This window comes from Ambystoma mexicanum, chromosome 6p, assembly GCF_040938575.1.
Source record: "Ambystoma mexicanum isolate Mex_15411 chromosome 6p, UKY_AmexF1_1, whole genome shotgun sequence".
Taxonomy (NCBI): Eukaryota; Metazoa; Chordata; class Amphibia; order Caudata; family Ambystomatidae; genus Ambystoma; species Ambystoma mexicanum.
In genome coordinates, this window is record NC_090935.1 from 1,258,751,749 (window position 1) to 1,258,765,996 (window position 14,248).

At 42.2% G+C, this 14,248-nt stretch overlaps 1 protein-coding gene across 10 annotated transcripts in view; it reads left to right on the plus strand.

Moving 5' to 3' along the window:
- Nucleotides 1-14,248, plus strand: part of PRUNE2 (prune homolog 2 with BCH domain) — a 743,862-nt gene that overhangs the window by 673,079 nt on the left and 56,535 nt on the right. For 5 of the 10 annotated variants that reach the window (XM_069625908.1, XM_069625909.1, XM_069625914.1 and 2 more), the window contains one exon: nt 9,730-9,777. The exons of the other annotated variants lie outside the window; for them this stretch is intronic. In XM_069625908.1, the coding sequence (XP_069482009.1) occupies nt 9,730-9,777 (48 nt within the window). The remainder of the gene's footprint in view (nt 1-9,729; nt 9,778-14,248) is intronic. 10 annotated transcript variants of the gene reach the window in all.

Below are 14,248 nucleotides of genomic sequence, written 5' to 3' on the forward strand. Positions count from 1 at the left end.
GAGGCACTGGCCGAAGACCGAGACATGCTTCCTGCTCACTGCTTCAAAAAGCATTTGACAAGCAGAGTATTGGAGTTACAGCAGCAGAGGGCTGTATCAGGTCAGTATTTAGGAAACAAAGTTGCACATATTGTAGTCCTTGCAATTAGCAAGAGCCAATGTACACATTTTATGTCTGTAGTAGTACCATCCCTGGGCTTTTAGGCCAAGGATAAGTCTTGCAGCCCTATTCTAGATTAGCCAAAGGGGGTATAGACAACAAAGGGCGAGGTTAAGGAAGAGGCTGGCACTGTAGTTCAGCCTACACAGTACCAGGGCTCTACAGACGTTCAGGGTCTTGGGGAAGGTAAGGAACAGTACAATGTCTGTAAGGAGGTCAAGCTCCAACCATGGGCTTTTTTTACATGCTCCAAAATGTAACGAGTAAAGGAGAGAGCGGACTTAAAGATAACCCCAAGGTTTTTGGCCTCACAGAATGGTGAGAGTAGAGGGCCCAAAGGCAGCGGACAGAGGGTATGCGAAAAATAGGACACAGGTGTCATAACAAGAAAGATATCTGTTTTACTAGCATTGAGACAGAGATTGTTAGCCGCACACAATGCCTCAATTGCGGTGAGACAATTAGGGATACAAAATAAGGAGAGCAGATGAGTTCAGGGAAGTTTAAACACAGCTATGTATCATTAACATAACACTGGAAATAAGAAAAGAAGAAAGACATCAGGAGAGCCAGATGGAAGAAATAGATATGTAATAGCCACAATGATAGGATAAACCCTGGGGTACTCTGCAGATACACAGTGAGCTCAGTGGTATCAAGGCCACTTGTTTTTGTTCACTGACGTATTTTCCTGTGAATTTCCTAGGTTTTTATGAGTGAAACTGCTTCATGATGTTACATCACTGTATATAAGTTATTAATAATTCCTCTTTTAATAAATATAAAATTATGTCATCATTGTGGTCATAGGCTGTGCAACTGGAGGCACTACGTTAAGGTGGCTTTATGTGAATGTCAGGGGTTTTGTTGTGTTAAGTTCTGACCTTAACATCCCTGCAACTAAAGTTTTTTTCTTGAATGTCAAGGGTTTTGTTATTGCATAGATCCTTAGAAGACTACCAGACCACACGCCATGGCCTAAGTGCATGGTCAGTATGAACGGCCAAACACTACCAAACCACCAGAATAAAACACTTGCAACCCATCGCTGAAAGACATTCATCAGTCACAAGCTGATTTTTACCTGTTTTGACAGTGGTATTGTTATGTATAAAAGAGTGCAGGCTTTGAGAACTTGCAATGGTAAAATACTGGTAGCCCAATACTTGAGGAAGCTTGTCAACCTAAAAAAAACCAAGGGGTTGCGTCCGCCCTTTGAAAAAAAGTTAAGCTCTTCACACACATTTGTCCCCTGAAAAGCAGCAACAATCAGGTGAGAATAACTGCACCTGTGTACAGGATTACAAACTCTCTAGCAACATCGTGGGCAAATGCTCATGACTAACGTGCCCTCTCATCATTTCTCCTTCTCATCCCCATATCTGTCTTTCAACAATACTCTTCTTTATAAAGATAACTTGAAAATTACACATTCCATAGTGTCACTCAGATGTATAAATCCTTATTGAACTATTTTATTTATTTATTGCTTATTTGATAGGTGCCTATACAACAAAATAGTGTTTCAAGATGCCACGTTAGGCAAAAATTATACAATTGTGGCAATATTCCCCCAATCTTGACTGTGAGACTACAAATACCAGAATGCAATTCAGCAAAGGGCAAAAAAATGCTCTCTGAGTGCAGTACTTTCAAGTACTGACAGTAGCACGGTTTAAAAAAAAATGTGGATGCCGTGTGTTTTCTTAGTGTGTTATGAGATATTTAAAATGAAGAAAACACACGGTATCCGGAACTGTGGACTGTCACACATCCATGCAGTAACCAGGACTGACCCTGCTTAGCTTCAAAGCATGGAAGGTGCCTGCCCCTTGAGCCATGTTGCTCTAAGCGGTCTTTTAACTTGTGCTCATTTGTTAGGCAACATGGCCTGAGGGTGCCATCTGTTACCTTGCTTTGAAGCTAAGCAGAGTCAGTCCTGGTTACTGTCTGGATGGGAGTCCCAGATGCCTGTTGTGTTTGTGATTTTTCACATCCGACATCACTATACCTGACAAAATATTGATTCTTTATTTGTTTTACTTTTTTTCTATAGCCGCAGGTACAGAACTACAGATAACCTCAGCTATCTGTAGTAATTGTATCTATGAACTACTGATAACGGCGGTTATCTGTAGTTTTCTATAGCCATGAATGTTGAAAAAATGGGCGGATAAAATAAATAGTTTCTTGCCCCTCACCAAGTGCCCCATCATCTGTGCCAGCTCCCCCCACTCCCCAGATGGCCTTCTCACTTCCCCTGCCCTCTCCCTTTCCTCCCACAACACACGCTGTTTCTATAATGCAGTTTGGTTTGTGATGTCAGCTATTCGCGGATATATCCTAGGTTACAGAAACCTTTATGTTGCAAACTCAGTCCCTAGACCCACTCCAACTCCCAAATGTCACTTGGTGCCCTGTAACCCTCCCCCACCTCTAGACTACTGGCATTTGCATGTTTTTTGACCTGCAAAAGGCTTTTTTCCTGTGTGTGACTTTCCAATGACCTTAGCTATAACCTGGGCTATCTCTCGTTTTGAGCAAAAACTAAGATGGCGGCAGTTTTATTTCTAAAAAACCCTGATTTAGCTATCTATTTTTGAAACGGTGGCACCCCCTTCACCGTGAAACAGTTTAAAAATGACTGCATGCAATAACCCCAAACCACAAAAAGACTTTTTATACGATTCGTGCCCAAGTTGTTTCAGGCCTGGTTCAAATCCATCCAGCGGTTTGGGCTGTACGGTCCGGCAAAAATTGACCTGAGTTGTCTATGGGAAAATTAATGGGAAGTAGGCTGCAACTTTGGAATTTATTTTTTTTGCCTTCTTAACTCCTTTTCATTTTTTAACAAATCTTTACCAAACTTTGCAGTCTCAGGGGTCCCGAAAATCCCCAAACAACTTCAAGATTTCGGCCAAATCCGTCACTCATCTCAAATGTTATTAACAACAGTTCCTATCGGAGGCTGACTCACTTTAACTATAGGACGGTGACCGCCGCCCTATGATATATGTACGTATATATACATATAACAGTTACCATAAAACTGGTGCATGAGCACCCTGCTTACTCAGCTTATTCCAGTTTGAGTGCAAAAAAAAAATAGCCAATGCGAATTCCAAAACAAAGTCCTGTAATAATGAATCCCCATGTCCAGGGAGATAAAATCAGCAAAGAAATATAACTGGTTTCGCTACACACTTGTAGCTTGCTCACATATAAAATGTGTGTGGCTTGTCGGCATTTGAATACAATCTCTATGGTCACATCAGATATCTTGAGAGTCCATCTTTGATGACTATGTTAGCAATGCTTATGCCTATGGAGTTGCAGTCGGTCGTCTTTACACAGTTTGAATACAATCATTGGTCAAAGGAAAACCTGGCATTGCATAAATAACAAGCAGAAAATGTACCATTTAAACCAGGTCTTCCTTCTAGCACATTGCACTGCACAATGCAGTAGAGAACATGCCTCTCATTTAGGATAGACACATGGGCACAAACAAGTATTTTGACCATGTATGGTACAGCAAAGGAACACACAGAAACCCAATTAAGTGCAAAATGCATTCATATACTCACAGTAATGTGATATCAACACTATTAAAGCAGCATTTAGATATTGCATAGCAAGTATAGTGCACAAAACATATTTATACATAATAAAAACGTACTACATCTTCCACATAAAAGTTCTAGTTTACCTTGGAATCATGTAAAGTGCATGGCGCTGTAAACCAAATATGTCCCATTCTGCCACATACAATTTTGGACTCCCAAATAATACGGGTCCAAAAGGTTGTGCAATGACCGTATGTGCAACAAATGCCTATAATAATGTGAGCATATTGAATTCAAGGAACCTCGCTTTGTGATATACAACTACTCGTGTCCAGTGTTCAAAAAGTGTCTAATGCATGTGCCGGAACGGCAACACAATTTTCCATGCAACTAACTGAACGTGGAAGAAGTGCTTAGCAGCAAAGATCACTAAGACAAATGTGCAAATAGCTGTGCATTTGATCAAAAGAAGCATGATGCAGGAGAGTCGACCAAACTGCCAAATCTGCAATTCAGTATCTCTTAGCCTTGCATGTCCCATAAAGGGCATCGTGCTTTGAACCTTTAATAGCAAATAGTCCTCTGATTTAGAGTCAACTAAAAAACAACGTGTGTGACATCATCATGTGTATCTATATATATATATATATATATATATATATATATATATATATATATTGAGAAACCAATTTGGCTAAAAGATGGCGCTCTCCCTCATTCGGTGGCTGGTGCTAGAAAAACGAATTTAGCCAAATCCGTATATGTAGGGAAAACACACAGGCCCCTGAACGGTTGTAGCACTTCAAAAACCCGCTCTGGTTGGCATATGTAAAAAATAATATTCCAGCACACAAGACTTTAGCTATTCTAAAATATCAATTTATTTAGACATAATACAGCACAAATACAAAAACAGGGAGTAAGTAATACATCCCTGTGACAGACACAAAGTGCTACAAAGCACTCACCCCACGGGTGGATGTAAAGTCACGCGTTCCGCCTGAATGCTCAGGCTTCCTCAGACCTTTTAAAATCCAAATGCGGCTAACACATCATGAAATAGAAAACCACCAGGCCATTCCAGAGCACCTCCGTGCGTCAAGCATCACGTGCCATGGGAGTCATATGACTACTAATCGAATAGAAGAGGTAGTCTCTTTAACACAATGACCTCCATATTGGAATGGTCAAGCGTCTATGTTGTCAATATATGAAGGCATAATTACCGAAGCATATCTGAATAGACATACTAGGACCAATGATAGGCTACTGCAGTGCAAATCGCACGGAGGAGGTGCCCGGAACCGCTACTAATTAAAACATTGTCAATGTAATCAGATGTGTAACATCTACGCACAAGTGTGCTCATGTATCATTCAGATGACTAACAGTGGCTCAAAATGGCCACTCCCAGACATCCGCCCCCCCAATAGGGTGAGTGTTCCTCAGCCTAGAGACTGCGAACTGAGCATCAGAAATATCCTAAATATTAGAGTAAATACCCTATTGCGTTATGTATATACATAAAATTATAGTTATCGTTGTGTGCCAGGCAAGTGCCTGTAGTCTAAATAAAGACCAGCTACAACTTAATAAGACATATACTCATATCTAACAAAGTGCAAGTGAACAATAAACCTTTCCTATGTCAATACCTCAGTGTATATCTGATTACATTCAGATATGCTTCGGTAATTATGCCTTCATATATTGACAACATAGACGCTTGACCATTCCAATATGGAGGTCATTGTGTTAAAGAGACTACCTCTTCTATTCGATTAGTAGTCATATGACTCCCATGGCACGTGATGCTTGACGCACGGAGGTGCTCTGGAATGGCCTGGTGGTTTTCTATTTCATGATGTGTTAGCCGCATTTGGATTTTAAAAGGTCTGAGGAAGCCTGAGCATTCAGGCGGAACGCGTGACTTTACATCCACCCGTGGGGTGAGTGCTTTGTAGCACTTTGTGTCTGTCACAGGGATGTATTACTTACTCCCTGTTTTTGTATTTGTGCTGTATTATGTCTAAATAAATTGATATTTTAGAATAGCTAAAGTCTTGTGTGCTGGAATATTATTTTTTACATATGCCTACCAGAGCGGTTTTTTGAAGTGCTACAACCGTTCAGGGGCCTGTGTGTTTTCCCTATATATATATATATATATATATATATATATATATACACAAACATACACAAATGTTTGGGTACCAGAGAAATCCCGCTTTCCACCAAAAATGTAAAAAACCACTGAAACAACCAAGAATTTCCTTTCCTTTGAACGCTTTGTGCCCAAATTGTGCCTTTTCTTTAAAAACCCATCCAGTGGTTGGTGCTTTGCACTTTGGCAAATATTAAATATTTCCCCCATGAGAAAACCACTGTTGTCACCCTATAAAATATATCTGTTTGATGATTACAAAGGAACATTTCCAAAACAGTTTTTTGTATAACATTTCACACAGCTTCGTCAAGAGGGACAGAGTTGTAAGAGGTTCCCAAAAAAGTATATTTTCCAACGTATTATCCATGGACAAAGGTGAGCTATTACCAGCAGCCAGAACCGCAGGATTAGTATATGTCAAACCTCTGCGAGAAGTGCGTATCTAGTCCTGAAAACTATGCCCAAGAATCCATTAGTGCTATCTGGGTCTACTAGGTACACCCTAGTGTACCTAGTAGACCCAGATACTAGGCCATACCCATTGAATAGTTAGTTCCAGATTAGCTGGCCCTCTTACAGGGAACTCCTGACCTGGCCAGTTAATCCAACAATGGGCATCTAGATCTGAAAGAGGGCCGATCTGGTTTGTGCCCATTGGGGTGGCATATTTGAGGGGGACACGTTTGGAGACTGCCGACTTTTAATGGTGTGTGGCAGGATCCTGCACTTCCTAATTTTAAAATAGGGGCATTGTAGCTCTGTTGATGTCACCCGACGCTAGGCGGCTAGGGGGAGGGGGCCAGTGTGGAAGAATATTCCCCACATTTATTTTTCAAATGCTGTAAAGCTGAGGGGTCTGCAGTCAACATTCCGCTGAAGGCAGACTCTTTTGCATAGTTTAGCCCATTTTGAGTAACCCCCACTCTAAGGAGAACAAAAGGGTCCCCAGAAGGGTAAAATATGCCCTATTTTTGGGGGATAAAGGCTTTTTGGGCTACAATGGTCTGCAAGAACCCCCCACCCCGCAATCCATGCATATATATTGGCATGCGAAGCCAGTGAACATCCAAAGTAACTATGTGTATGTCGTCCAACCATGACAAGTGCCCAACATGAGTGACTAGGGGGCTTGGCACATGGCCAAAGGCATGACCTCAGTTCTATCATCCACTGGGAATGGCTGCAAGCTATGCATAGGAGACACACTGCATGGGTCGGCCAAAGACCCTGCGCAAGTCAAAATAAGGTGCCCGGGGCAAAGCTGAAGGTGCTGCATCTGTAAAAGTAGTCACTGGCCATAGCAGCTTGTCATGCCCAGTGGGCCAATCCGACGGCCTTTACATGTCCAGGGCTCGGCCTACTGGGCCATTTGGATGATCCAGGAAGTGGGATTTCCTGGTTCAGGGCCTTATACATATCATGCTCAAAGTGGGGTTCCCAAGAAAGGGCCAAAGTACCTAACCTTGTTAAAGGAGTCACTGTCCAGACCATCGGCATTGTGCCCATTGGGTTGTTCATAGATTCTTATGCTCTACATGGGCACCCCATGTGTGATCTGAAAACAGGCATTAGCCATGGCTACCTGCTGGCTGAGTAGTCCCATTGGGTGGTCTGTGAATTGCAGGTTCAGTGCTGAAGGCCCTGTCCTGGTCAAAGCAGGTTACTCAGTGCTGCACCACTCCCTGTAGGGTCTCTGGGTCACTTCACTGCTGCCCAACTGATAGTTTAGTCATTCTAGACATCATAAACTGGTCATAAGGGTAGATTGCTCAACTGGTAAAGTTGGTTGCCCAGTTTTTTATGGTAGTGGAAATGGAGGAGGGTTAACTTGGGGGTCATGTGGTGGCAGAGAGTGAGGGTGGAAGGCAACCATGCGGATGACGCTGTGGCATGGAGAGGGCGGGGAGAGGATGTGGAATTATGGGGAATAGAGTGCTGTGGAGTTCGGGATGAGGGAATAGGGACTCAGAAGAAGCGGGGGACTCAGACTCAAGCGGTAATCCACTTAACAAGCAAGAAGAGCGTGAGTTGGGGTCAGGTAGCTGGGGTATCAGGTAAAGACAAGGGTGTGTTTGGGTTGAGGGGATAGGGACATGAAAGGGAATCAAGATCTTTAGGGAGGACACCTCACCCTCGACAAGTGAACAGGATGAGGTGGGTTGTTCCACACGATCCCTTTAAGGAAAAATAACTTGATTCTTTTGGAGTTTTCCGGTCGATCAGATCGCTTTAATGACCACTAGGTGGTGAGAAATGTCACTTTTTTGATATTGTTTTCCAATGTAGTCAGTTCATTTAAACTGAAGATCGGACGAGTTGAACGTCGATCCATTCAGAATGACCTAAAGGCACAGAGCCATTGTATGCAGTGGGCGGGGCCATATTAAGCCCTGGCCATGACAGATTGTTACTTACTACTTTTCATTTTCAGTTTTTATAAGGGAAGGAATCTTTACGTGTCTTTTTCGAGATTGTGGAAACGGCTCAGTATATGACTGAAATAGCGGAGTGCTAAGGGACCAACGTTGCTGAGTTTCTCTGAACAGGTCAACCTACTGTTGTTATTGACAATCCAGAATGGTACATTTTTCACAGATGTCTTCTACTTTGCAGGATAGGCCCATTTCTTCCATCACTTGCCACAAATAGAGCCACAAGACTCAAGAATCAAATGTCTATTTGGAATGAACTGAAAATATTGCTGCGAGGTTCTCACGGTTTATGGCTGCTGAACTGTTCTGTTTGTGACGGCGCATGCGCTGAATGGGAACTCACGGATCCGTCTCCAGGCCACCCGTGGAAGCCTTTTTCATTATAGATAGGGATGTGAATGTTGGGTATGCCTCGTCCCACACCCACACTCAAAACCGAATGGGAGGCCGGATGATTAAGACCCCACACATAGCACAAACACTTGGTTTTCAACTTCGCAGTGCAATGGCCGACTATTCCCTGCATTTCTCTATCTCTTTACAAGAACTGCCTTGGTGAAGATACAGATCTTACCTGGTACATGCAGTCACTAGCTCCTGTTTCGAGTCTGTGGAGTGCAGCTTCTAGTCACTTAACCGTAGAACAAGAAATGCCTGTTACAAATAGATGATTTGCCCTGTAGGGAGTGTCAGATCATCACATGCAATGGCTTCTGGAACAGGAAGCAATGATGATGAAACATCAGCATGCATTACTTTAATAACACAAACCACAATGTGCAGAGCACAGTCGTTAGCGATGTCCCTCAGTTTGAGCACAGTAGTTTAGCGATGTCCCTCAGTTTGAGCACAGTCGTTAGCGATGTCCCTCAGTTTGAGCACAGTAGTTTAGCGAGTGGCTGTTTACTACAGACATCTGCAACCTTTGGTCGGTCTAATTCCCATCTGTCCTAACTAGCATACACCATGGAAATGGATAATGGGATGTGCACTCCCAGACATCTGGAGAGCCCCAGGTTGCAGACCCCATTCTAAGGATTGCCCGAGAGGAGTCTGAATGATCCTAGGGTGCATTGTGTGCTTAAAGCATACATAACTAAAAAGAAGCACAGCCGTGCAATGTGGGATGGCAGGCTTTGCAGGAAAGGCGCTCATGTGAAGCGTGGTCTAGAGAAGGCAAAAGAGGGAACATGAACTGTCCAGCCTAGCGCAGTCTATAGTCGACCCTTGATGCTCTGACTGGTACCACACCTATTGCATGGAAGTCTCTATTCAATATTATTTCATTCATGACTACTTTTGCTTGCCTACTTTTAAAAAACACGTATGTAACAGTTGAGATGGACGACAAACTGCAAACACGTGACAACACTTATCTTTGCCTCTTTTTCCTCATGCACTCAGAGGTGGCTGCCTTGCCAATGAGCCGGAAATGACTTCTATTCAACTGGAGTAAGAGCCGCTGGATAATATTGTCTTGCGTAGTGTTATAGTTGTATTTTTTTGTGTGTAATGTTTCACTTAGGTGCAATCTTGTATGATTTCTGCAGAAAAACATTTGAATAGTTCAATGCACAAGGCCTTGGGGGGATATGTGTGAAGTACATGTGATGTAAAGTGCTCTTAAGAAGGCACATTTTAGTGGCCTCTTGACATATTCCATGAGACATTAAGCTAATGGAGAAGCATAAATTGACCGCTTTGCAGAACTGAAAGACATTTTTAGAACGTCCAGTGCCCTGTTGCAACTTGTGGCGGGTCGCTGATCTCCAGTGCACCCTAGAGCTTTTGCCAGGGGGACCGTGATTCTTCTTAGTCATAGTTGATGGATACCAAGGGTTGCAGTGAGCATTTGGACACCAGTAGTTAGCCATCAGAAAATTGAAACACTCATGGATTAGTAAACACTGGCCTGCCTTTGATCAAAGTAGAGTAATGTCAATGGCTAAGTTAAAGCACGTCTCACTCTGATGTTCACTGTCAATTGCAAACCACTGCTGGAGAGGGATATTCAGTGCTGTTATCTGCAGCTAGTGATAGACATGTTCCCATCACTCTTGGTGATATGCTGGGTACTGACAAATGAAGTGAATGCTTGTGATATTGCTTATCTTGTAGAGGTCATCGTCATCGTCTTGCATAAATCAAGCATGCATCTCTTACTGGATGGTCCACTGCGGGTGACTGAAACTTATCTTAGAATGTATCTAGCAAACGTAGTAAAACGTATCAATGTATTTATTCATTATGCCTTTCAGGTTAGCCAAAAATCAGCACTATGATAAACAGCACTTATCATGAATAAATCTGATAGACACTGAAACAGCTGTAACTAAAGTAACAACTCAACGTGTACACACTAGGTATGCATTTTCTGATGCTATCATTCATGAGCAAGGAGGTGCACCACTAATTTGCTCTAAAAAAACAGCAAAGTGTGTGTCAATACTCTAATGGGTAGTCATGAAACCCTGCAGTCATGCTGGGTGTTATCTGAGGTGTTATATTAGCCAAAAAGGTCTTTGTGTATGTAGTTGAATGCATGTGCAGCGTGCACTGAGCCACTGTATGAAAAGCAAACCATAATGGTACATTCCATTGTTGGTATGTGATATTAGCCAAAATAAGACAGCATCAAAAATGCCACTAAGCAAAGAGCACCGTCATAAATAAGATGCGAGTAAGACAGTGAATAAGACCGGCCAATGGCTCGTCTAAAATCAAGATGGAAATGAAAACATGTGCAGACAAGACCAGCACCAGCGAGGCAGATTGAACGCTGATGAAACACTCATCACCAAAGCGCACCAGCGACAAACTCAGTTTTATCAAAAGTGACAGTGACTGCACCTGTGCCCGGCCCATGCTAGGAGCAGGTCAGTGGCTTGCAATCACAAGGGCCCTTCTGGCTCACTAGGGCGAGAACAAAGATGCTCACCGTCAAAACAAGTGTACACCATATGCTGCTTCTGTCCACGGAGGATCCTGAAATTACTCAGGAGGTTGAGGAGAACATGGTGCTTGGAACATCCCACCAAAGTTAAGGAGTGGATAATTGACACCACCCACCACAAAGGTGACCACCACTGCACACATCCTCGACAGTGGCGCCTTACAAAATACTGCATCGCAATGTGCTGCCATCTCACAGCTGCCATGGAAGGTTTATACGTGGGAAGAAGAAACACACACGTGAATATGTCTGTGCCAAGCATGGCATGCACAATAGCAACCATGTATTGCACACACCTATACATATGCGTACCATGCATCAGCCCACATGTGTACCTTAATGGATGTGACATGCGTTCACTTAATGTGCAGTTCATCTGTTGTCATGGAAATTAAAAGAATGTATGCAAACAACTTGCCTCTAAAGCCAGGTTACACATTACATACATACAAACGTGTTGAATATGCTAATTAATTTGTATATCTGTTGTAAAGTACAGGCAGCCTTGATGAACAGCTCTCGTTTTACAAAAATATTCCTCTCACAAGAAATCACAACTCATTGTTCACTGATAAACACTTGTGTGAAGTCACAGTGAATAAATGGAAGTCATGTTTTACATTTCTGAAAGTACAAAACATATTAACTATCTACTCTGTGAGACTTTACAAAAAATGAAAATTGCACGCAGGAGACCGGCACACTTAGCACTTACCTGCTGTTTGGTCTCCTGCATGCAATTTTCAACTTATGCAAAACAGTGCAAAATTAAAGAGTAAAAACAAGCAATATTCCCATTATTCTTAACTTTCACGATCCATTTTATATTTGATTTAAATGCTGCCTGCAAATTATGCTTTGTAGGTGGCATTTACAGTGAAATCTCCCTGCTTCTAGCCAGTGCTAAATGCAAGCGGATGACATAGGAATCCATTTGTTTTATAGTTTTGTGCCAGCATGATAGTTATGCTGCATAAAATGGAGAGGTTTTGCAGGTGGAGTGGGAAGTGCAAGGAGGAAAGACATTTCCCCACCCTTGTCTCCGACTACACTTGCAAAACCTTTGTAAAATCTCCTGGAGCAGTATAGCAAGGAATAAACAGCTGTTCTCTAGCACCTTGACGCAAAGCATCTTTTGTGCTAGATGGAATTACAATAGTAGATCTCAGAACAAATAATCAGACAGGCACAAAGAATATGGCAAAGTACTACTTTATTATCAATTAACTAAAGAAGGGTCAACTGGCAGACATCGGACTGATGCTTGCACACTCACAAACAAACTTGATTGCATGGAGGTCTTATAAACCAATATGCATCATCTAGGATGTCATTCTACGAAACAAGATACAAACCCTTCAAGGGAAGGGATTGGTAAAGGGAACAGGTCTACTTATATAACATATAAGGATTAGTGCATCATTGGCTACACCTTATCTGTAGGGCATGACTTGAACTACCTCTAAATACGTATAGTACTGATTATAGTGGGCATAACAACAGTGGCTTCTGCAACATTGTATGTTAGGTTGTCCCCCTATCCCACTGATTGGTTGCCATACTATCCCATCCTTGGACTTCCGACTCCTTAGCAGCACGTACGCAAAACAAAACCTAGGTGTTTAAATCCCGTCAGACTACTCCCCGTTTTCCCAATTAGTCCATCATCTCACATTGGTAGGCCACAAGCCAAAGTCTTCCGTTTATAGTTGATCTTGTGCTGGCTGACTGTCTTGGAACATTCAAGGGGGTATGAGCAAACCACTATCTTAGCTTAAAGCTCTAATGAATAGCCTTTGTTTTCAACTTATGAAATCACATGTGACGAGACTACGAATTTGTCGATTTCAGCCTTCATTTGCTGTTATTTGATTTAATTATGCAGGTTACTGTTGCACCTCTTGGCCTCTAGGGACTAGCTCACTATCTCATATTGATTTTGTACACTTGTAATTGACCAACAGTTTGGCTCTCACAGATGTTTTCATCTTCTTCCATCTATGAAGAATGTCCCACATTCAGAACCTTTGTGCTCTGTGCTTATCCTTTAAAAATAGCATTTTCACTCTGGGCCAACCTTGACTCATCGGCACCGCACAGAGAGCTGTTTTCCTCCACCTGCTGATTCTTACACCCTCAGCCTGTCTCTGAGGTAACTTGGTTATGTTCAACATGAGCTAGCGTCCATTTTCCTACTATGGTCTTCCTTGCCACGTTATACATTCCTCTATAGCAAGCTTCCATAAATTGCCTTTCGACCTTGCATTACTGTGTATTTACAGGTATTGGTCAGTAAGTTATTTCATTTTCTTTAGATCCATGATTACTTTAGTTTTAGGTACATGTGACTCTTAGTGCTTCAGTTGCATCGTGACTTAGTATTTTCATATTGTTTCAGCATAGGTTCATATGTCTTCTTCATGACATCACTTTGCCCTCGTCAGATTTCACTTTAACGTCCATCCATGATTTTCATTGATGCACTCTGCCATCTTGGCAGACGACATCCTTCCATGTAACATTCTTCCATATGACATCCTAGCGTCTACTTGCTGCTCTACACGGCTTTATGCCTTAGTTTTACACCCTCGCATACAGCTAATCCTGTTTTAAAATGATCCCCTGTATGTTGTCACATTGCATTAGTATCTGTTTATACCAGCCAGAGTATATGCCCTTGAATACTATAGGCACATGCTGCATTTGGATAATTATCAATACCCTATTTAAGAATTAAAGTATCTCATGTGTCATTATTGACCTCCTGTGAGCAAATCAAAAGCCTCAGAATGCAGTCAATAACAGCTACTATTGAACCAGATGAAATATGACAATGATAGGGTGCATTGCAAAATAAAAACATTAGGCACTGAAAAGCATGACCCTGAAATAACATGTGTTGCCAAAAAGATGCATGTCACTGAAAAATCACCGGGCATCAAAAGGGAGCCAGAACAGGGGACTTCCTAT